This window comes from Cimex lectularius, unplaced genomic scaffold (genome assembly GCF_000648675.2).
Source record: "Cimex lectularius strain Harlan isolate CLEC.00 unplaced genomic scaffold, Clec_2.1 scaffold21, whole genome shotgun sequence".
NCBI classification, from domain to species: domain Eukaryota; kingdom Metazoa; phylum Arthropoda; class Insecta; order Hemiptera; family Cimicidae; genus Cimex; species Cimex lectularius.
In genome coordinates, this window is record NW_019392671.1 from 2773229 (window position 1) to 2798882 (window position 25654).

At 39.5% G+C, this 25654-nt stretch overlaps 1 protein-coding gene across 2 annotated transcripts in view; it reads right to left on the bottom strand.

Annotated features, from left to right (window-relative positions):
* Positions 1 to 361: 361 nt before the first annotated feature.
* LOC106670892 overlaps positions 362 to 25654 on the bottom strand; it is a 56500-nt gene continuing 31207 nt past the window's right edge. Inside the window, exons 1-5 of one of the 2 annotated variants that reach the window (XM_024225287.1) lie at positions 19765 to 20205; positions 2535 to 2640; positions 2217 to 2470; positions 1827 to 2154; positions 362 to 735 (exon numbers count right to left, since the gene is read on the bottom strand). In XM_024225287.1, the coding sequence (XP_024081055.1) occupies positions 622 to 735; positions 1827 to 2154; positions 2217 to 2470; positions 2535 to 2640; positions 19765 to 19943 (981 nt within the window). In that variant the 5' untranslated portion in view covers positions 19944 to 20205 and the 3' untranslated portion in view covers positions 362 to 621. Of the gene's footprint in view, positions 736 to 1826; positions 2155 to 2216; positions 2471 to 2534; positions 2641 to 19764; positions 20206 to 25654 lie in introns of those variants that run through there. The other variant, XM_014401559.2, reaches the window with a different exon arrangement.

Below are 25654 nucleotides of genomic sequence, written 5' to 3' on the forward strand. Positions count from 1 at the left end.
CCTAGGATGGTGCATTATGCCACACCTTCAGCCACAAAGGTATTATAGTAAAACAACATAGGTCCTTGTATGGTGCCTTTTAGTACACCTACAGTCCAACAGACAATATAATAAATTGGCCTTTTGCATGGATGCATGGTGCCTTGTGCCTCACCTCACAAAGATTCCATAGTGAAACAACATCGGTCCTTGGAATGCCATAAAATGTAATTCAATAGTTAAACAAGATTAGACTTAGGATGATACATGGAATCTTATAAAATGTGATCAACTGGGTGATGGGCAATAAAAAAAACTAAACTTTAAGTAATACAAATTTAATCCTATATTTGTCCAAATCAAAACAACAACAAAATATTGATATGGTACATTGTTTTTTATAAAAAAGATATGCTTTACTTAGATATGCTATACTTTTAATTATTGATGGCTTCATGGATGAAACTATGATATGGTAGGAACGATGGCATATGACCTTTTGTGCATTTACATGGCCGGTTTTGACGGCGGGCGAAAGCGTAGTCGTGCGTCTTAGTATTGATTAGTGCCGGCCACCCGACGAGACAAGGGAGTCCGAAGCGCGACTAATGGGCTGAACGTCGTGTCGATCCGTTGGTGGAGTTAGACGGTCGACGGGAGAGGGCGCCATTCGAGATCATCGATGCTCGAAGACTGGGAGAGGAGCCTTTGGCTCGACCTGCGACGCCTATGCCTCCTTGTATACACGCTCAGCACCTGGGGAAGGAAGAAAGTAAGAAAATGTAGCTGCGATTGGAGAAACAGTCAAAACATAGTAAGACAAATTGGAGCCTAGGATGTGGTGCTTCTACACCTACAGTCGAATAGAAAGACAATAGGATCGAGTTGACTTTCTCTCGAAGGTACCTTGTGCCACACCTTCAATAACAAAGGATTGTTCCGTAGTAAAATAATATGGGTACTAGGATGGTGCCTTGTAATACACCTACAGTCTAACGAAAAGACAATTGGATAGGTGGACCTGTTCTTGAAGTTCAAGTAACCTAGGATGGTGCCTTGTAGTACATCTAGAGTCAAAGCGAAAGACAATGGGATCGAGTCAACTTTCTCTTGAAGATCAGATGACCTAGATACCTGTGCCATACCTTAAACCACAAAGCGATGATCCATTGTAAAATACCATAGGTCCTAGGATGGGGCCTTGTAGTACACCTATAGTCAAACGGAATGACAATGGGATCAAGTGGATTTTCTTGGACATCAGATAACCTATGATGGTGCCTTGTGCCAAATCTTCAATCACAAACGGTTGTTCCTTAGTAAAATAACATGAGTCCTAGGATGGTGCCTTGTAGTACACCTAGAGCAAAACAGAGAGATACTGTAATCGAGTGGACTTTTTAAGATCAGGTGACCTACGTTGGTGCCTAGTCCTACAGACCCAATATTATCAAAAAGATTCGTTTGAAGGTGAGAGTCCTTAAAATGGTGCCTTGAGGTACATCTAAAATCCTGTAGTTAAAAGATGTTTAACTGACTTTTCAGATGACGGATCTTCATAAGGTGGAGGCACCCCTGGCAATGTACCTCATCCTTACTTTAGAGAAAACAAAATATGACCTTCAATGATTGTTTGTAATATACCTACAGACCAGAAAGTTAACATCCGAGCAATGTTCTTAGAAAAACAAGATAGGATCTAGGAGAGTGCCTTGTATAACATCTTTCTTTAGTATAAGACAATTTGAACCTTGGATTGAGAAACGGGGAACTGATTACATTACAATCTTCAGCATTGTACACATTAATTATTTTTGACCTTTTTAGGTTGGATTAAATGTCCGAACCTGTGAATTGCATGTGGCGCACAGTGCCATGATGAGCCCCTGTACGGCGTGTAGGACGTTATAGACGAGCCAAAACCCCGACAAACCGGTAGTCACGTAGCCCAATCCGGCCAGCTCCATCGTGAGTATGGTGGCGGTCAGCTTCGAGCAGAGTCCAACCTGCAGCTTCTTTGCTTTGGCCAGCTTTGTCTTCTGCTTGGGGCGGGTCTCGAGGCTCAGAGTGTACTTGAGCCTCACCCAAGACCTAACCATAAGACAGACGCACGCGCTGAGGAGCACCATAGACGGAAAGCTGTATGTGAGGAGATAGAGCTTCTTCTCGATGAACCTGTTCATAAAAGAAAAGAGATGAATCAGACCAAAACGATTTCATGATTCACGGATACGTACCAACAGTTGGATTTAACCATGTCGGAGGTTGCGGCTGTGTCCAGGGTGTAGGCGAGAGATACAGCGATAGCGGGTCCGCCCCAACCGAATAGGCACGACGCTGCGTACTTGCAGCACATCTCCCTCGAATGGAGGGTCGGCTGTTCGACTGTGAGCGCGTTGTGCGTGTCTCTGCAGAGTACGGCAAGCCAGGCGATGAGGCAGAGGTGGAGGAACTCGAGGGAGTGAGCTATGGACAAGCATAGCCCTTTCTCCTGTAAGGACGAACAAATCAGTGGTGTTTTTTATACGCAAGGAATGACCCCAGGCTAAACTTACGTGCACACCGCCAACCCCGATAACGTATATCAGCTGCGCCATGAACGTCGTGGCGAGGAGGGTCATGAGAGTCGTGCCCATCAAATTCCTTAGGTCGGAAAACAAGCTGAAACAAAAGAAGGCTTGTTATTATTGGACACATCGAAGCCAAACGGGCCAGAGTCGACGGTTGCCGGATCTGTTAAAGTCAAACGAGACATGAAAAGTGGTAAATAAAACAAAGCTAACAGTGGAGAACAAAACAAAGAGGGTACACCCAAGGATGTCTAGTATCACCTCAGGCCCAGTGGATTTCCCAAAAGTATAAGTTCACCAGTTCAACGACGAAAAGGTTGAATATGGCCTGAAATGTTACAAGTGGTAATCAAAATAAAGAGGCAGGGTTTCAGATGTACCCCTGCTGTACACCCAACGATGGGTACTATCGTATCAGGTGCCAGTGGCTCTCCATCCAGATGAACATTTGCCAATTAAACTAAGCAGAAGGTGAATATGGCCTGAAATGTGTGATGAACAAACAATAAATAGAAGAGGCCTCAAGATGTATACCCAAAGATGTCGTCTCAGATCCCAGTGGCTCTCTGATGAAGTTTTGCCATTTAAACTAACTAGACGTGGAATATGAACCAAAAGCAAATGTTACTAGTGAAGAAATACTAAAAGAAAGGGTATCAAACTGTACCCCTGAGCTACATCCGTACTCAGGCCGAACGTATTCTTCCAAAACTAATCGCAATCTATCAATGCTTCTAAAACGGAACATCACCCCACGCGGTACACAGTCAGACAGGCCATTAGATACGTCAGGATTCGGAAAGCATGTCGACAACAAGCGGACCGGAACTTTTTATACATATTTTTTTACAACTTTGAATAATTAAACCAAAGTCATTTATAAATCTTGATTAAAGTGTGGTAAAAAAGCAAACGGTGCTAATTACACTGAGAGGGTTTTTTTGTCTTTTTTGGTGGGTGGGGTGTTTTTTTCCCTAAGGGGTGTAATTTTCATCCGTGCATTTCAATCGGGACGTAGTTTTTTTTTTTTTTTTTTTTTTGTGAGAGAGAGAGAAAAAGTTCTCGGTTGTTTTACTTCTGAACGTTAAACGAAGGGACTTAGCCGTTAAGCCCATTAAGTCGTACTTTACTCTTTTACCTTTTCTGTTTTATTTTGTCTCTGTGATGTTTTATCATTGTTATTCTACCCCAGCGATAAATTCAAAGATTATTTCATTGAATGAATTTTTTTAACATAAAATTCGTCAGATCGGACGATATTGTGTTGGGTGTATCACAGGGGGTGAATCTCGAGGCCCATTCTGTTTTATTTCGTTGCTGTGCAGTTTTGTCTGTATTCTTCTACCCCAGAAACAAACCAAACGATTATTTTGGTGGGTGAATGAAAAAAAAAAAATTCGTCAGATCTGACGATATAGTGTTGGGTATATTACGGGGGGGGGAAACTCTCGAGGTTCTTTGTTTTATTTCGTACCTGTGGTGTGTTATCTATGCTCTTCTACTCCAGAGACAAATTAGACGATTATTTCAGTGTTTTTTTATTTGTTTTTTTTTTTAAATAAAATACGTCAGATCTGACGATATAGTGTTGGGTGTATCACAGGAAGAAATCTGGAGACCCTTTCATTTTGATCTCGGTTTTTCGTATTTCTTTTAGTACTGAAAGGTTTTTCGTGCAGTAAAATCCCTTAAATATTTATTTATGTTAAATAATCGAGTGTGTATTGATGATGTAATTTGTAAGGATGGAAAAATCGAGATTTTTCTTATTTTTAATCCGTTTTTTGTCGCAAACTTTTGGTTTTTCTGGTCTTTCTAAAAAACATTTGATATGAAAAATAGGTATCTTTTCTCTATTGAGGTACTCTTATGTTTTAATGAGGTTATTTGAATAAGGTCGAAATTTAACGGTAAAAAAAGATTGTGTTGTAGAAGGGGGGGTTGTTGTTACCAGGTCGCCCTTGGATACCAGGTCGATTATCCGTTTTAGGCCGGGGAGAAAACTCGGATTTTCCATGAAACAATGAACCTAGACAATAAATAAAAACAAGAAAAAGATTTTTTTGTTTTGGTGGGGGGGGGGAGAATTGTCATTGTCACCAAGTTGGTCAAAACATGAACTGTGTTGAATTAATCGAGACCCTTTTGTTAAAACAGAGGACGTGGGATTGAAAAAAAGAATAAAACAAGCGGTTACAAATGACCCACGGACAAGAGGACATTAATAAAAAAAACAGGGAGAAAAGTGGGTTGAGGCAGCGACGACTAAATCCAAAGGGATCATTTTCCCCCCATCCCTTGGGTCCGACTCGTCTCGCTCTCTCGGTGTGAATCAGTTCAAATTAAGTCAATCGAACTTCATTTCATATTAGGCTGAAAAGAAATAAAATAATTTGGAAAAAAATCCCCTTTGAATCAAACTACCTGGAAAAGTTTGTACGTTTGATCATGCCACGGATCAAATCTCGCCCTTTCATATTAAAAAAATTGATTCCTTTGATTGGAAATTCCTTCCTATTGAACTTTTATACTGTCAAAGTTTTGGTAAAGCCTATTTTCCGAGATATTTGCAAACATTTGGTTGCACCGTTTTTTTTAAATATCTCAAATAGTGTGAAATGTTTTTAAAAAATTAACAGAGTCAAAGTTCTAGGCAATTAAATTTTCTTTAAAATGTATTCAGTGTAAAACTTTGCACCTTTGTTACACGATGAGATAAACGGTCATAAAACGATCGGTTCGTCGATTGATGGATTAGGCCTTAAGGGATCCTTAACCAAAATCCAAAAAAAACCACTTGACGCTTTCTTCATAATCATTTGAAATTAGTGTCCTTTTAAAGAAAATTCAATCTTGTTAAAGTTTTATTGTATAAATTTTTGTTAAAATTAACAGTTTCTATCATATTTCCCAAAAAGTAAACAAAAAAGTTTTTTCTTTGATCCTGCATTTTTTTTTTTTTTTTGCAAATATCTCAAAAACCGTTCTAAAAATGAACTAGAGTCAAATTTGTAGAGAATGAGATTTCCTTTAAAATGTGTTACGTGTCAAGCTGTGTACCTTGGATACACGATGAGATAAACGAAATAAACCAACATAAAACGACCAGGTTGTCGACGGCCAAAAATCGTAAACCTCGCCGTTCAAATTTTAATGTGAATTCAATTCTGTAAAACTTTCATTTCACTGAAAAAAAGAGTAACAATGATTAAAATACAAGATAAAGAAAAAGATTTTTTTCTACATTTTTGTAAATGTTTAAGAAACTATTAAAATTTGCTGAAAATTTTGCTAGACAAAGGTCGCAGAGAGTTGCTTTTCCTTTAAAACCGTTTTAATTTGATTTTTTTACTTTTATAAATAACAACTATCTACTTCAGCGGGCCTTAATTAATTAAAAATTAGGAGGAATTCGTACCAGTTGGGGGGAAAGGAGGGGGGACTTTCTTTCCCAAACTTCAAGGGTTATTTGACTCGAACAATTTTTCGCCCCTGGTCAAAATTAAAAAAAGTATACACTTACTTTTTAAAAAAGGTAAAACTGATTAAATAAATTGTATGAATTCTCATGAAAGGAATTCGCCTCCGTGTTCCAATGGAGTAGGCTAAACCGGCAAGGCAGTGTATTGCCGAACTGTAGGCCTTCAGCGCCGTTCTTTTTAGCCCAGAATAGACGCCTAAAGCCAGGAACACACTTACCCGATGCTACGCCATTCGACGCTATCTGGCGTGGCATTTTTTTCAAGCGAGTATAAAAGAATTGGAGTTGGTCCGACTGGTCTGCCTGGCCATTGAGGGATGTCGCTAAAACTGTAACCAATACTAACCCAGACGCGTCGGAAATGTAGGTTTGTACGCTTTATTTATCTGAGGATGTGTCACGTTTTAAATCTGGCCCTGTAAATTAAATTAATGATGACGGCGTGAAAGGTGCAAATTACACAGAAACAAGGGTCAAAGTAGGCCCGAGAAAGAGGGCAAGTTTAGCAGTTCACACATATGACGTTTAATCGGGGATTCAGAAAATATTTTAATTCATTTCATACGGAGTGAGAGATTATTATTGGGAAGTAGTTGAACTACTACTGAACTACGAGAGTACAAATGAATTTTTCATTTTACAAATGTACTCATACAACGATAAATAACAATAAAAAATACATGACAAAACTTTTTAGTTCACCAATATGACGTCACAATCTGGGAGTAAAGCCAGAAACACACTTACCCGATGCTACGCCATGCGACGCTACCCGACGCAAATCCAACCTTCGATTTTCCATAAGGTTGCATTACCCCCGTGCACATCTACCCGATGCTATGCCACGCTAACCTACCCGACGCTCTGCGATCCCCCCAGATTTTCGTCGGGTCGCATCGAGTACAGTCGAAGACAAAAGAACCGGACACTCATATTTTTATTCAAACTACATGTATTATTGTCGTTATATTAATTACAACATACTTATTTTCATATAAACCAAATTAACTGTGATTAAATGTTCATTGGTTTTTATTTAAAAAATTAATTTTAATGGTTTGGTAGAAAATTAATCAAAACACCGGAATACGATTTTTTGTATAATAAATTTAACTAACAATTTATTGTACTCGCTTCGGCTGATCTTTTTCCACAGATTCTCGGCGTACAACGAAATGATGACAGTCATGGCTCTCCAACCGCAATCAGCACAATTTTTGGATGGGTAATTATGGGACCGACCTGGTGTGAAAATCAGCCGACAGATGTTGCCCTCATGGCTAAAACAACCACAGCCGAAAAAATGTATGAGCTAACGAGAAATTTATGGGAAATCGAAGAAGTTATGAATGTACCTAGACAAGATCTATTGAACGTGAAGTGCGAGTCACATTTTAAAGAAAGTCACTCCCGCGATACAACGGGAAGATACATCGTGCATCTTCCCTTCCGGACTCCCCCACCGGAGTTCACAGAGTCCCGCTCTATAGCAACCCACCGCTTTTATCACTTGGAAAATAAATTTAAGAGGGATTTCACACTTAAAGAGGCTTATTCTAATTTGATAAAGGAACAAATAAAACTAGATCACTTTTCAAAAACTTATACTACAGGTCAATATTTCCTGCCACATCATGGAATAGTCAAAGATAGTTCAAAAACCCGCTTACGTATCGTTTACGATGCCTCAGCGGCATCACAATCTGGATCACTCAATGATTTCTTATGCAGTGGACCAAAACTTCAGAGTGAAATTTCACAAGTTCTGTTGGGTTTTCGTTTGCATCCTTATGCGATGGCCGCAGATATTTGTCAAATGTTTCTTCAAATCATCAACCATCCTGATGACCGAAAATACTTACACCGCTTTGACATCAAAGATGCCTTACAAGAATACGAGCTCAATAGACTAACCTTCGGTCTAAGTTGCTCACCTTACTTGGCTCTACGCGTACTTCAACAACTTGTTGTTGATGAAGGTGCCGCAACCCCTTACGCATAGAAAATTCTCAAAAGTGACATCTATATTGATGATGATTTAACTGGTGATGATGCAAAGGAACAAGCATTACAATTGAAAGAAGAGCTTGTTATTTCATTGGAGAAAGGAGGATTTCTCTTGAAAAAATGGAGTGCCAGTGACGCAAGATTACTAGAAAAGGTAGCCAAGGAATACTCTGTCTCACTTTCCGTTATGGAAGATTCGACGGTTAAAGTTTTAGATTTGGAATGGCATCCGACAAAAGATATCCTATCATACAGAAACCAACCGGAAGAGATAGTTGCCACATAACGAGGGATCATGTCCACTATTATGCTTTTATATGATCCTCTCGGATATCGTGCGCCTGTCATTTTCCGGGCAAAAATCATCCTACAGGAATTGTGGAAAATAAACTGCGATTGGGTTTCAGAAGTACCTCCTCGTGTTCACAAAGCTTCGATTGATTTTCAGGAAGATTTATCTTCGCCTAAAAACATTAAAATACCTCGATATATACAGCTTTCATCTACTAACACAATCGATATTTTGGGCTTTGCCGATGCTTCCTCCGATGGGTATGCGGCTGTAATCTATATACGCATCAAGAATGAACTCGGCCAAGTAATCGTCCACCTTCTGTATGCTAAGACAAAGTTAGCCCCACTGAAGATCCAGACAATTCCACGTCTAGAGCTATGCGCTGCTCTGTTACTGGTTCGAACAATTAAATTTCTATCTAACTTTTGACAGAGTCAACGTAAGAAAGATTTACTTGTTTTCGGATTCAATGACAGTGTTATCATGGATCCGTCTACCGCTTCATCGCTTGAAGACGTTCGTAGCAAACCGCATCAGTATTACTCGATCTATCTACTGATTATTCATGGCTTCACGTTGCATCTGCAAACGCCGCAGATATTGCTTCACGTGGTGAATCTCCATCCAACCTCGTACACCTCGATTCATGGTAGTACGGACCCAGTTGGATTAGACTCCCCATTAACGACTGGCCAATCAAATCGTTGGACGTTGTGGTTGGAGAGGATTTACCTGAGATAAAATCAGAAACTGTTTTACTTAGTTTAGATAAGTACCCTTCACCATTCATTGAATAGGTAGATAGATCATCCTCATACAGCAAATTGATCAGAATCATGGCATATGTCATACTTTTCAGTCATAACTGCAGAATTCCCGCTGATGAAAGAGAATACAGTTTTCTTGAACTCTCAGAACTACGTAACGCATCCACCTGTCTTTATGTCGCCGTACAGAAAGAATTAATAAACACAAAAACACACTCCGATTTGAAATTCACTCTCTTCATAATAGATTCAAAGGGAGTGCTTAGGGTGGGCGGTCGTCTAACTAACGCACCTCTGTCCTCGCACCTTTATTCCCACCAAACCCCATTGATTAGGCAAAGCTTACCAGCCTAGAATTTTTGTGGGTCAAAAATTGGTGGGCGGTATGTTCAAGCATACTATTATTTTGTATATATTGTATATTTTTTGTTTTAAAAATAATTAGTATTAGTTACATATAATTATTGTTGTGAAGTGAATTTTATGATCTGTACGTCGCGCGTCTAAAAGGCCGTTGGATTGTTGGAGACGCGCTTGACGACGAGGTCCAGAGACACTCTTCTTCGCTACCGCATGTGTTCGAGGCAGTACCGCAACCTGTAACTTTGTGTAAGACTTTGTGTACGAGTTACATCCGCAATTTATTCGCGACCGTTTTTTTGTGCGTGTCGATTTTCTCCGCATTTATTTTGTGACTCGCCGCTCCACTCGCTGACCTCACCCGTGAGTTTTTCTCGCTTTAGACAATTTATTGAAAATTTGTCTAATCTAGTGTATCAGGCGCCTCTCTTTCTCTCTCTCTCTCTCTCTTTTTTGTTTTGTACATATTTTGTTTGTATAAAATTTAAATTTAATTCCTTGATTCTTGTACAATTATAATTAATTTCAAATTTCGCCTTATTGTCATTTATTTAAATATATGCATTAATTGAATTGTAATTGACTTACAAGTATTGTGGGCTGGTAAGTGTTAATTATAAGGATTGAATTTTCCATTTTTTTCATTACATATGAGATGTTGATGGACTGCAATCTGGGAAAAATTGATATTTAGCAGATTCTAGAGAAATTTAGAGTTTGGAGAGTGAGGGATTATCCTCAATTGAGTTGGGTCGCCCTTGCTCGCACAATTTGTGTTATAGTTTCCGCGTTCAAATTGAGCGCCATTAAAAAAATCAGCTGCTAATTGGAACGTCGCGTTGGCGGAGGTATCAGGGGGTTCACTTTGGCAATTCATGTCGAGAGACGTGGTTGTAAAAGTCCTTCAACCTGATGAGCAAAAAGGCTCGAAATCCAGATCGTTGCAAAACAACTTACTGTGAGTAGGAACTATCTTTTTAAAAAGGATTGAGTTGTATTCATTTTCCTGATACGTTCCTTTATTGGGCCATGAAGATAATCAAACTGTTCTTTTGACATTCTAAAATACATTTGGAATCGATCAGCGTTTTCATTCTTCGTTAATATAGATATTCGCCACATATTTCTCTTCTTAGGTTCACTTCATGAACCCGAGTTTTTCTATTAGTTGATGAAAGCAAACAGATCGCTGATGCCGCCATTTCTTCCATCTCTTCTTGTTCATACTCTTCCTCAGAGTTATCCATTTTGCGAAACAACTTTACTGATTTGTGATTCACTGTGGACTGTGGACCGTACGCGGCGTGTGCTTGCGTCGGGCAGACGTTCCACCAAAACGTCCGGCTTAAAGCGAGGAACACACTAACCCGATCACTATCACAATCGCAATGCCTCTTTTGTTCTTAATGCACTATTTTGAGCAAAACCTTGTAATAAATTGTTAGTTAAATTTTATGAGCATGACCATCTATATATAAAGTGGGAAGTTTATGGGCGACAAACAGCTGAGGTCATCGTGTTTGTGTGTTTTCCTTCGTTTTCTCTTCTTTCGCGCGTATTTTATTTTAAACTGCAGCCATTTGAGCGTCTCGATCTGGTACTGACTCCGATTTCAAATACGTTGATATCCTACAATGCCTCTCGTTTGTACCCCAAATTGTCAAATACAGAATAGAAACAAAACACATTGTCACGTTTAGATTTAAATGTACCGCCATGCCCCTCCACACACATCGGACAGTGAAAGGAGTGGGGGCTAGGAAAGGGCTATTTTTTTCAGCCAGTTAGAACAATTCACTTTCCGCCCTCCGTGGGTTAAAGAACTGTTTATTTATAATAAAGAAAAAATTTGGTGTAAGGTAGAAATTTTAGATTAATATGGAATCAATCATCCAATGGAATGTGAGAGGACTGAAGAATAATTATTGCTTTTTGAAGAGGATCATGGTGGACCATACTCCTTTTATAATTGCCTTTCGAGTGATTTACAGGAGTTACTGGGTCCCCGGTGTTTCTTTCGAAGAGCACTTTCCAGTTTTCTCAAATTTATTGGAATTTATAATGAGATTTTGGCATTTTCCCAAATTGTTATACCATTCAACGTTTGCCTGCTAATGTTTAAATGAAAGTTGTGCGTGCAAGATTTTTTTTCGTAAATTTTTGAGGCTGCCGGAGCGGAAAAATGAAATGTAAGAAAATAAAAATGGTCGCAATTTAAATAAGAAAGGTAACTCCCTCAAAATTTCTTTTNAATCTTTATGAAAGGTATTGGTTGAGATAAAAAGGTGAGGTTGAGATGGGAAGTTAGTGTCCGAGCGGATCGAAGTCACGATAGCTCAAGTGGTAGAGCAGCGGCGTATTTAGCCGAAGATCGTGGGTTCGAATCCCGCTCGTGACATTGATTTTTTAATACCAATAACTGTCATAGTATTAATTTATTTATTTGTTATTGTTGTTTTGAACAAAGTGTACATTACTATATGAAGTTACAAATGACTCTGGCAATCAGCTGTTTGACCTAGCTATAACAAGACCACCTGACTATAAAACTTGAAACAAGCAAGAATTTCGGCTCCGGGAAAAAACCTTAGTTTTGAGGGATATTGATACAATAAGCGCATGACAGTGGTGTGTTGTTGTAGCTAGGACGTTCCTTCGTCAGTCTAATGTTTTAGAAGTGTTCTTTGGTGAGGCGAGTTGAATTGGCTAAGTATTTTGACGATTGGACGAGTCTGCTCGGATTCCCTATTGGAAAGTGTGGGGACTGATTCTCCCTAGGAACCTTTTCAGGGTTGGGTAATATTTATTTAGTTTTTTCACATTTTCTTTTATCGCAAACTGTTTTTTCAATTTTTCAAAATTTTCCAAAATCGTTTGAAAGGTTCTCGAAATCGATTGCCCCTTCTAAATAGGACTCCCTCCCTGGCTGTTTCTCCTACTGGGGCAAGAAATTTTGTTATTTGTAGGTCGGATGGGAAAGATAATGGCGGCCTTCACTCACTATCGCCAATAAGAATACATAGAGTAATAAATAGATAAGTAGGGAAAGTAGTAAACATAAAAAAAAGTCGTGACGGTTTAATTTATATCGAAGCGTTCAATGAGGAACAAGGCAGTAGGATAATGAAAATTAAAAATTTACAAAGTATATCGGTAAAGGTTGAAAGGGAAAGGCGTACCACTTGAGCTATCTTGTCTTCGATCCACTCGGACATTAGCTTCCCACCTCAATCCACCTTTTGAATTATCTCTCCTTTTTGCCATTTTTCGAACGTCGTGTAATCTTATTTGATTCTCGACGACAAATGAAAAAACGGAAAGCTTTTGTGAAGATATACTTCATTTTTCTTACTAAGATTTATTTGTTTAGTTTTTCTCTTTTTCTTTAAACGTCATCCGTTTTTTCAATTTTTTCAAAATTTTCCGAAATCATTTGAAATGACCTTTCGGCCCAGTGGGCCGAGAAGTTTTTCGAAATCGATTACCCCTTCTAAAATGGACTCCCTCTTCTGTTGTTTCTACTTCCGGTGCAAGACATTTTATTATTTGTAGGTCGGATGGGAAAGATAATGGCGGCCTTCACTCACTATCGCCAATAAGAATATATAGAGTAAATAAATAGAGAAGTAGGGAAAGTAGTAAACAAAAAAAAAGGTCGTGACGGTTTAATTTATATAGAAGCGTTCAATGAAGAACAAGGTAATAAAATAATGAAAATTTAGAAAATATACCGGTACAGTTTGAAAGAAATGTTAAATTAAACACTTCAAAAGATATAATTTCTTGCTGGGACTTGAAAGTGTGTACTGATGAAGAACTCCTCGAAGAATTAAAGAGTTCTAATGTCATAAACATTCATCGGTTAAAAAGAAAAGATGGTAGGATATCTTTTTCATGGGTTGTCAAATTCAATACCCCGTGTCCTCCAAAAGAATTGTGTGTTGCCTACATGAAGATAGCCGTAAGGCCATTTATTCCTGCTCCCCTGTGTTTTAAATGTTTAGATTTTGGACATATAATTTCTTCTTGTAAGAAGAAGATTTTTATGTGTGGATGTGGGCTGGAAAGGCACGAAAAGACTGTTCTTGTCAGTCTTCAGTGTGCATGAATTGTCAAGGCCTACATAACACCTTGCCGCGTTTTGCCCAAAATATAAATATGAAACCCAAGTTTTGGAGCTGAAAGTGAAAAATAAAATAACGTTTAAACAAGCCCTAATAGGCTCTGGCCTTATTCAAAAAGGGATTACCTTTGCCGAAAAAGTTAAAATGGGCACGAAAGAATTAGGATGTCAGACGGAGTCAGGGAACAACTCACTGAACGTAATCCAAAATCTGTGATCTTGTCAAAAAGAATCGAAACCAAAAATGGTAGAAACTATGGTCCAATGTTCCCTTATGGCTCCCCTTGTCAATGTTTTTGACCCCATCCTACCTCCCCCTTCCTTTTCACCACTCAACTCTCCTCTCCCTCATTCTGCTTCTCCGATTGATGGGAACATCAAACACCTTAGACCCCGCAAAATCCTCCGAAATTACGGAGCCCCCCAAAAATAACAGGGGTTGGAAAAAGGGTAGGCCAAGGAAAATAGTTGTACAAAATCTTAAGTTGTCAGTTTAGCTGACTCGTCTAAGTATAAAGTAGAAAATTTTAAATTAATATGGCATCAATCATCCAATGGAATGTGAGAGGACTGAAAAATAATTATTGCTTTTTGAAAAATATCATGTTGGTCCATACTCCTTTTATCATTGTTCTTGAGGAGACTCACCTTAAGAAAACGGAATCATTTACGTTGAGAGGTTATAGCGTTTTTTCTAAAGAGGTTGAGGTTTCTGATAGAGGTAGAGCTCATGGAGGCGAGGCACTCTATATTCGAAATAATATTCCCTCTAGGAAAATGGATTTAAGTACCAATCTTCATGCCGTAGTCGTTGAAGTGCTTGCTCTGTTAAAATATTCCGTATGTTCAGTATACTTTCCTAATAACTTGTTTTCGGAAGAAAAAATAAGAAATTTATTTTCGTAACTTCCGGCCCCTGCACTGATTTTAATGATCATTCCATTTCCTTGGGATGCTCATCAAATAATCGAGGAGGGATTGCCCTGGAAAATATTATTAATGAGGGAAACTGGATAATAATGAATGATGGATGTATACTCATCTGAATATTTATACCGGGTAAGTTAGTTTAACTGTTAAGTTTTTGGCTGATGTTTATGTTTTTCTGCTTTTTTATTTAAGACGGAAGCTTGAGCTTTTTATTGTACGATCTTTTGACGGTCGCATCTCTCTCTCCTTGTGAGGTCTTAGTTGATATCCGGGATGGGCCTCGCGGAGGCGGCTCGCTCGGGATATCAGGAGGAGGATGGCCTTATTATTATTATTATTATTTATCATAAGTCTTACTTTATATTCATGTCCAATTTTTCGATCTTGACTCAATGCGCATTTGCGGTCTTCATGTAGGCCATCCATTCCTTTTCATGATGGCCTTCCACATTTTAACCGTCTATATTTACACTGTTTACGGTTACCTCATACTGCCACTTAATCCGTAGGTCTAAGTATCTATCGCACTCAAAAATTAGGTGGTCAATTGTTTCAAGCTGTCCGCAGGCTCAGAAGGGTCTTAAGTCTGAAACTATTTAATTTGGCCGCAAAATCACCGTGTACTGTAAGGAGTTGTGAAGTGTAATGGTCAACTTTTAAATGCTTCATCCAATCCTCGGAAATTGTTTGTACGTATGCCTTCCAGCCAATGCCGAATTCCAACGCTGCTGCCATTCATTTATAATCCAAGCAGCAGCCTCCCGACTCGACACTACTGGAATGCAAGGAGGATGATCATTTGCTAGCTCCCATTCTGCACATAAAGCCTTAGCCTGTAGGTCAAGCGATGGCCTTCCCGATATAATCTGTAGGGCGTTAGTCGAGGTGGTACGGTAGGCCTGCGTTACGGCTAATAAGGCTGATCTCTGCGCGCTTAGGAGTATTGCCCAGTCTCTTGCACTTAATCCACGCAGCCATGCTGGGACCTCATACAATAGGACTGACTGGCACAGTGCCGTGTAGTACAGTTGTCGACTTTGATAGGAGATTCCCCACGCGTCGCCACTCATGGTTCTTACGGCGGCAATACGGGCTGGGATTTCTTCCCTCATATAGCGCGCGTTGGGGCTGAATCTTAGTCTGGCCGACATCTTAACTCCCAGGTAGGTGATGACATTTGGTGCTTTAATTGTTTGTCCATCAATTCTAATGACGGGTGGCTATCTCATATTGAGGGACCCTTTCAGCATTATTAGCTCTGTCTTTTCAGGGGCCAAGTGAAGTTTAACTCATTTGCACCACGTACTCAGGACAGCAACTGCAGTGCGACCCTGTGATTCAATACCTGCCTTTGTGTCTGCCTGGAGAATTACGTCTAAGTCGTCCACGTAGGTAACCTAGCCAAGGCCCGCGCTCTCAAGTTCTCTCAGGGCCTTGTCAAAGAGGACGGCCCATAAGAATGGACCGAGCACGGAACCCTGCGGTATTCCCATCTCGACTACCCTGGTACAGTCCGTTCCGTACTCTGGCAATGATACGCGGCGACCACTCAAATAGCTGTTCACAAGGGTACACAAGTCATTATCGATGCATCAATCCCGAAGGCTGTTCAAGACCGCCGGCCACCACATGCGGTCGAAGACCTTCCGCACGTCAAAGAATATCCCGACTACATATTTGAAGGTCAACCTCGACACACGATCTGAAATAGTACGGATGGCGTGGGTCGTGCTACGCCCGGTATGCCGCCATAATTTGCGGAGTCTCGCCAGCATAAGTTGTTCAAGCGCCTTCCCCAAGACGGACAGGAGGGAGATTAACCGGTAAGATCCTGGTAGCTCCAGCGGTCTGACGGTCTTCAGGAAAACGCATACTCGAGCCTCCTTCCAGGCCGAGGGAAAGTACCCTGTTCTCAAGCAATCAACCATCAGCTGGTGGACGTACTGTGTCACCACATTAGTGCACATCTTAACCACTCCGCCTCCACGCGATCGACGCCAGGCGCACCGGCCGTCCTCAACTTGCTAATTGCACTGATCACTTCTTCTTCGGTCCATGGGTCAGTTAATCCATCAGCCGCAATTCCACTCGCCCTGGTTCGAGAAACCTGGTGCATTTCCTCGTCGTTTGTTAAGGCATCTATTGGGAAGGCTTCCTCAAGTAGGGCCAATCCCGACGCGCGCAGTCCAAATCGTCCACGCTCGAACGGTTCTGAGGCCAGTCTGCCGGATATTTTGCCTCTTGCCACCTTAGAGTGAAGGCCCCATTTATTGACCTTGTCTCGGTCTACCAGGAATCGTCGCCATGTCCTTCTCTTTGATCGGCGAAGTTCTTTCTTAAATGCCTTTTTTGCTTCGCGATATGCCGTTAGAGAATCCTCTCTTTCCACCTGATTTCTGGTGCGTTGGAAGATGCGTCTGCAGCGCTGCGCGACGGCCTTACATTCCGCCACTGCTGACGTCTACCAAGCTGGTCCTTGGTGACGGCATAGGCCGGGTAGCCCTATCAGCGTTCTCAACAAGGATTGTAGTTAGGATGGCCACCTTAATGTCTATTTCCTCATTGTTTGAAGATGGCCAGAGAAGATTGGCCCCTTCCTGTAGGAGGTCGCCTTCTACCATTTTTGCCAAGTCATTTGGCTGAATGGTGTCGACTCTTATGCGCCGCTTTTTTTATGTACGCCGGCGAGGCTCCAGTGGGTTTAGGTCCACCCGAATCCACGCGTGGTCACTGGTCGTCGCCGCAATGTCTATCACGAACCTATCCACACGACGATATAAAGATGCTGACTCCCGCACTGTATATTGGTGGTGAGTCTTCGGCATTTAGAATCAAAAGACCCGCATCCTCAGCAAATTCATATATGGCCTGTCCGCGAGACACAGGGGTCTCCCCATGCCGTATGGTGGCCATTGAAGTCACCTCCCACAATGACGTTTTTTCCTCTGAACCTATCTATGAGGCAACGAATACGGGAAATGTCTTCATGTATGTCCCGGGGACGATCACAATAGACTGAGGCAACTACAATTTCTTGTACAAATTCTTACAGCAGGCAAAATCATCAGTGCTCTCCTCCAGGGAAATGGCCTTAATCTCTCTGTCAAGGATGTACACCACTGCCCTCGGGTGCACCGGATCACGACTTCTGACGACTCTCGCTGTCAACCCCATAGCTTTATCAAGTCCTCGTCTCCACGGCTCTTGGGCAAGAATATGAACTCCCTGCTGGTGGGCTAAGGCACGAACTTCGCTACTGACTACTTCTGAATGATGACAATTAATGTGGGCAAGTTTCAATTCTTGTATTGCGCGGCGTGAGTCAATCATTGTTCAACTACTAGCGTAGTGCCCTCTACAGTGTCTGTGTCCATATCCCCAAGGTTTTCGGTCTGCTTGTTCAGAACAGTTTGGCAGTTTTGGACAGTACTGGTGCCCGCTGATTCCCCATGATCTGTGGCACACCAGGCTCTAGCTATGGTTCGTGCATGGGCTTTGCATTGCTGGGACCCTACGAAATGCTTGCTATTCTTACCTGTCCGATAGCAATGGACACATCTGGTGGTTTTGTGTTTGCATTGCCGTGTATCATGGGGGCCAGAGCCCCGCAGACCGGTTCTTTTTTGGGACATGCAGTCGCTACATGACCGTACAGCTGACAATTGTAGCAGCGAGTGACATCAGTATAGTCCTTCACAGTGCAGGACTGATAATCGAGATAAGCCTTCCCTCGAGATGTTGCAGCTTTCCACGTATGAGGGTCACTTCTATTACTCACGATACGTATGGGGACCCTAGTACCGGCACCACATCTTAGGGTGAAGAGCGGCCGGATATTCGATTTTTCCCAAGCCCCGTCTATGTTATTATTTGCAGAAAGCTACACCGTAAGGTCCACCGGCTTGTTTTCTTTGGGCACCCGCAACAGCAGTATTCTTGGGTTTCTTTTCCCAGCTGTTCGGACGCTAAGGCCAGCTTGGCTAAGTGCCTCGTTTCCAAAATGGCTTTGCTTGTTTCGACTTTAACTGCTCGGCCTCCTTTCGCCGTTACTCTAATATCATCAATACGCACACGGGTAAGCCTAGGGTTAATGATTTGTTTAGCTTTCTTGAGAAGCTCATGCGGATCTATTTTTTCCTACGAATCGATGAAAACCATCTTCATCTGAGTTTCGCCAGCTTCTTGAGCTTGTTTCATAAGAATTGGTTTGTCTCTTACTTCAGTTCTGTTGACTTTCGTCTGAAGAGTAGACGGGTAACTACCGTCGACCATGTATCTCTTGACGTTTCTGCATATTTTTTGCTGGTATCTGAGCTACTAACACCATTTTTATTATGGACATTAATCCAAGGGAACGGTTGTTTTTCGGTGTTATTGGCAATTTCCGGGGGAGAGTTAGACTTTTGGTTTCCTGTTGGCTGTGGCTGCTTGATGTTATCTGTTAAGTTTTTGATTGCTGGTGTATTATGGTGAGCGCTTCGACCAAATTGTTCGTGTCCATTTTTGTGTTATCTCCTTTCCCTTTCAGGAAGGTGTTTTCTATTGTTAGATCATGCAGAATGCTTATGGTTAACTGTATAATGTATGCAGCAGACGGTTTAGGGGAATTTGTTCGCTGGCTCAATCAAATATTGGGCAATTTGCTCTCTAATTTGATTAGCCGTTTTTTTTATTTGTTTCTAATTTTCCAGAAAGGTGGACATTTCCTTGGATGGGATCTATTTTCTTTCTTTTAATCTGGGTATTATGGTCTGTATCGCTCGAGATAGATGCATCCGATAAAGACGTATCTTTTGGAACAGTTTTTGTTTTAATGGCTTGCTTATTATTATCCTTTGGAATGGCCGCGGTATTCAAACTAATATTTCCTGTTGTACTACCATTCCAAGGTGGGCGAGTTTTTTCAGGTGGGGCCATGGTTCATTTATTAAATAATATAAGTATTATTTAAAATTAATAATTTAGAGGAAAAACAAATTATATACTGATGTAATACCAGCTGGTAGAGGGAAAAGGGAAAAAGGGAAATTGGGGAAAATGGGATTTTTCCCGTTTCAGAGATAAACAAAAAATCAGCTGAAAGGGAAAAAGGAAAAATTTCACTTAATGTACGGTAACTAAAAACAACCAGCTGAGGAAAAATTGGAAAAATTCCCTCTCCACTCAGTTGCTAGGAGATTTGTCGTTAAAAACAAACCGAATAAAAAGATTCAAGAATTCAAAAAACAAATACAAATATAAGAGGGTCGTACCTGAAACGTTCTTGTTGCGCAATGCACAGTCTTGAAGAAGGATAAATGACGAACAGTTTCCGCGCACAAGTTGAAAACAATCCTTCAAACCGCTTAAAAATCAAGTCTAATGAAGAGCTAAAATTCAGCATGCGTACTCGGCAAGATCCGACACAATACTCAGGGTCAGTTAGTGCCATAGATCTGACGATTGATTCTCCGTCCCTAGCGAACAATTTTGAATGGAACGTCCTACAAACGGATGTCCAAAGTGATCACCTCCCCATGAAATTAGTCCCATATTGGTAAAATGGAATTTGGAATTATGTCTCAAATGGAATACCCGTATGATAGATTGGAATAAGTACGCACAAATTCTTCACCTTCCTGATCTAATAACAACGTCAACATAGACATTGCCATGTTTACGGCCCAATTCCCCCAAAAGGATGAACAGGGGACCCTGAAACTCTCTACCATTCTTAAATCCGGCGGCATGCCTACACGCTCTCTGTATGGAGCCAAGGCATGATGCGCCTCTATTATGTGGGACATCGAGGAACCTTTCTCTGCATAAGGGGCACCTGCGCGGGATTTGGCCCAAGAGCAGGTGCCCGTGTGTCAACCGCGTCTGGCCCATCCTCAGTAGGGTGAGGTCGATCCCTCAGGTTCTCTTGACTGCTCAGGTTCTCTGAGGGCCATCTACCGGTCGCACTCTTGACTCGCAACTCCCTCACCGACGATCCCGCCCAATGACGCTGCCATCTTTTTTTTATCATGTTTTCACCGCGTGCTTAGCGTCAGAGGGCCTGATCGCGACGGTCCGATCCGGAGGGTGGGACGTCCCGCTTTCGCCGCCTCGTCCGCACGTTCGTTACCCTCCAGGCCGAAGCTGACTTCATTATCATCATTATTATTATATACAAGCCTATGGGAAAAGTTTAAATTATGGAACACAAATTCGAAATTCTAATTAAAGAAAAGGAATAAATTTTATAATTTAAAATGGGATTTTTGCATACATTTGGCCTTCCAAAATAAGAAAAGGATAAAAAAACTTCGGTTGGCAATAGGATAGATTAGTTTATGAGTAAATGTTTAGAATCAGAGCTTTATAGCATTCACAAGGGATATAGCTAACCTAAGATAGAAGGTAAATAAAAACTCCACGGGCGAAATAAAATATCTGAATTTCGCAGAAAAGAATTTTAAAAAAACCGATACTGAAATTGATAATTCATCGGGCGAATCTCCAAAAGTGATTAATATAAACGTTGTTCTTGATTTAAAAAAAAAATCATCTGAAAGGAGTTTATGATAGTGTGTCAAACGTTACACTCATAAATCATAAGACAGTTGATCCATTGAAAACAAACCTAACAAACAATTGTATTAATGAATTTCTTTTAAAATTTTAAGCTTTAATTTTTGTTTAAAAAAAATGCTAGTTTGTACGTTTTCTACATTACGTATTTTCCTTTTCTTCCCCGCTTGAGAAAGGCATTTTATTTTCTTCTGTGGAGGATAAAGGCTTTTACTTTTATAAATAATCACCCTCCTGTCGACTTCAACTAGTCTTAATTAAATTAAAAAAATCAAATTAGGCCGAATTCGTACCAGGTGGGGGAAAATAGGAGGACTTTCTTTCCCCAACTTCAAGGCTTATTTAACTCGAACAATTTTTCTCCCCTCGAACAATTTGAAAAAAAGTAAAAAAGCGTTTCATTTAACAAAGTTGAAAAGTTAGTAAATAAATTCTATTGTCATGAAAAGAAATCGCCCCCATGTTCCGACGGAGTAGGCTAAACCGGCAAGGCGTGTATTGCCGAACTGTAGGCCTTCAGCGCCGTCTTTTTAAGGCCAGAATAGACTCCTGGTTTGCTTACTTTTAAAGCAGAAAATAAATAAATAGAAATTTAAAAAAATAAAAATACGAATGAAGGTGAATGGAGATCGATGTCGAAACGGCAACACACAAATTTTTCTCACTTTCTCTCCTCTTTCATTATTCCATTTCTACCTTTTATATTATGGATGTTTTTCCAGACTGGAAGCTCTATTAAGGTGTTCAAATGGAACTGGATTCAAATTGTGCCTTTCTCGTACAATCTTGCCCCCCCCCCTTTAATAAAAGTGACCCTTTTTTAATTAAAGGTTGACAGGCGGGCTGGTCTTAAAGTAAATAAAACCACCCCAGTCCGTTCTCATCGGAAAACCATTGAGTGGAATCTTGCCTGGGCCATTTATCGGACGGATTCGTTTTAAAGGGAATCCGATGCTATAAAACTGACTCCGTCGCGTCTTTTTAAAAAAAGCAATTTGGAAAAATTGAACTTTTTTTTCTAAATATCACAGAAACTGTTCACTTTCCAAAAAATGTTACAAAGTAAAAGTTGTAGAAAATTAGATTTTACAAAACCCTTTCGATCCATGATGAGATAAACAGCCATAAAACGTCTAGTTTCTCTATTAATGGGTTACACGATTTCCAATCCAGGATAAGAAAACCACTGGAAAATTTCATCTTAACAATTTAAAATTAATGTTCTTTTAAATGATTATTCGGAAATCGTGAGATGCGGTCTGGTGTGATGTAGGTTTCAGAAAAACATTTTCTTTATCGTGCCAACGTTTCGATCTTTATTGAGATCATCTTCAGGGCTCAAAGTGTTTGTTTTCTGTTTAAGTGTACCATTCTTGCGTGTCGTGTTGGGAGTGCCCACTTTGAGCCCTGAAGATGATCTCAATAAAGATCGAAACGTTGGCACGATAAAGAAAATGTTTTTCTGAAACCTACATCACACCAGACCGCATCTCACGATTTCCCAATAATCATCGACTAACGGTCACTTATCACCACACAGTTCTTTTAAATGAAAGAAATTCTCTACGACTTTTTCATAGACAATAAAAACGGTTAATAGTTTCTGAAATATTTACAAAAAGTTTCGACTGATGACGTTTTCATTCCGAATGGATATTTTCAAGGAAATTCACTCCTTTTCAAATTTATTTCTACCACGTTTTTAAAAATACTTCAATTTTTTGAGATATTTACAAAAATATAGGGACTTTTTTTTAATGCTACATTTTCACTAATATCATGGAAATTGTTCACTTTTTACAAAAATATTACAGATTCAAAGTAGTAGAAAATTTGATTTTTGTTTACAATTAATCATTATTAATTAATTAGTGAATTAAACAAAGCCTTTTTGATTTAAAAAAAACTTAAATTTTGCTCTTTTTTAAAAAGTAGCTTATTTTAAAAGAAATTAAATCATATTAAATTCCGGCATTACCAGGTTTTTAAAAATACATCATAGTTTTTGCGATATTTACAAAAATGTAAAGAAAACGTGTTTTTTCTTTAATGCTACATTTTCAGAAATATCACTAAAATTGTTCACTTTTCCAAAAATTTTCAGTCAAAGTTGTAGAAAATTTGATTTTGTTGAAAATATATTCACAGTAAAATTTTGTAAGTTTGACACATTCTGAGAATAACGGTCATAAAACGACCAGTTTGTCAATTCAATAATGGATTAAGCGACGCCTTTTTGATTAAAAAATTTAAATTTTACTCTTTTTGTTTAAAAAAATAGCTTGTTTTAGAGGAAATTCAATCCTATTCAACTTTGTCGATACCACGTTTTTTTAAAGACTTCACAGTTTTTGATATATTTACAAAAATTAAAAAAAAAAACGGGATTTTTCTTTAATGTTACATTTTTACTAATATTACTGAAATCGTTCACATTTCCAAAAATGTTACAGAGCCAAAGTTGTAGAGAACTACATTTTGTTTAAAATATATTCCCAGTAAAATTTTGTAACTTTGATACATGTTAAGATAAACGGTCATAAAACGACCAGTTTGTCAATTCATTAATGGATTAAGCGACGCCTTTTTGATTAAAATTTTTTAAATTTTACTCTTTTTATGTAAAAAATAGCTTGTTTTAGAGGAAATTCAATCCTATTCAACTTTGTCGATACACGTTTTTTAAAATACTTCACAGTTTTTGAGATATTTACAAAAATTTAAGAAAAACGGGTTTTTTCTCTTTTCATTTTCGGGAGAATGGATTTTAAAGGAAATTCCGTTTTCTACAACTTTGAGTCTCACGCTTTTCAAAATACCTAACTGTTTCCGAGATATTTTCAGAAATGTAGACAATATCATTCTACAATAGCAAGAGAATTTAATTTCCCTCTTGCTAAATTTTACATGTTTGATATATGCCGAGATAAACGGTCAGAATCAACCCGTTTGCCGGCTAATTAATGGGTGCTATTAGCCTTGTACTACCCAACTGTTTCCTCGGGGGTGTTAGTTAGGGGTGGTGGGATTATCATAAATATCCGTTAGATTAATCTGGGCGGTTTTTTCCTCCCTATTCTGCCTGATGATGATGGGGTGGCCGGCGATCCGGCTCAGCGTGCATAATCGAACCGCCGGGGTTGTTTGCATTGTAAATATTTGTAAGACAAGGGTGCGGACCCTGAATGCTAAATTGGGTCAATTAGGGAGAATCTAGACCCGAGGGGGGTGGGTCAGTTAAAGTCTGTTTTCCCACCCTGGGTGAAAATGCCGTTTCCACCCTATCCTAGGAAAAAAAGGAGTAAAATAAATAAAGAAATTATGGTAGGGGGTGAGAAAACGTGCCTTGGGAAAATTCGATAAAAGTACACGTGTTAAAGTGCGCCCCCCCGGTAAACTAGATTTGGAAGTCTCACCCCTCTCTTCAGGTGAAAAAAGTGGTGAAAAAGGACCGTCTAGCATTTAGGAAAAAAGGGGGTGAGTTATCGACTGTTTACACAGTGGAAAAGGACCTTTTCAAGACATCAACAAACGTGGCTGTATAAAAATATTAACAAAAAGGATTGATAAAATTTTAAAAACAACCCTTGTTCAAACATTTTCCACTCGTAGGAGGCCCTTCGATGTTCATGTAGGATTAAAAAAATTAGTTTTTTCCTTGTTGGGTCGATCCAGTCGGTTGTTTGCGTTTCATTTCAGACCCTCCCCCCTTAGATAAACATCCCCCGGACTTAGTCGGGGGAACTTATAATAGGAAAACTTCACGTGCTCGTTTTGCGTCCGGGACGACTTGGACTTTGAGGAAACAGTAATTGGCCATCGAGATTCGATTCTAAACTATTTGAAAGAGGGTGAAAGTTTCTTTTTCTCTCGCTGGCTCAATTGAGCCGGAAATTTTTCTCGTAAAGGGAAAGTTTGTTTTTCTGTCAAAATTCACTAAAAAGGATGAAAATGTTCTGGTATGTTAATTTCTGATATTGAACTTTTGCAACCTATCGTGACCGTTTTTCAAAATAAAATCGTCAAAAACGTAAAAAAATACAAAAAAACGGCTCACACGCAAAATCTAACCGTTTCTGAGATATTGCCGAAAAACCTATGCTATTTTCTACATTTCTGCAAATATCTCAGAAACTGTTATGAATTTTTAAAAACGTGACATACTCAAAGTAGACAATTGAATTTTCTTTAAAATCCATTCTCTTTAAAATAAAAAAATCATGATTTGACTAGTGTTTTTGATTTGATTCAAGTGTCGCTTAATCCATTAATAAATTGACAAACTGGTCGTTTTACGACAGTTTATCTCAGCATGTGTCAAACTTACAAAATTTTACTATCAATATATTTTAAACTAAATCTAATTTTCTAAATTTTGACTCTGAACATTTTATTGAAAAGTGAACAATTTCAGTGATATTTCCGAAAATGTAGCATTAAAGAAAAAACGCGTTTTTCACTACATTTTTGCAAATATCTCAGAAACTATGAAGTATTAAAACTTGATAGAGCTAAAGTTGATCAGGATTGAATTTCCTTTAAAACAATCTATTTTTTAAATTAAAAGAACAAAAGTCAAGTTTTTTA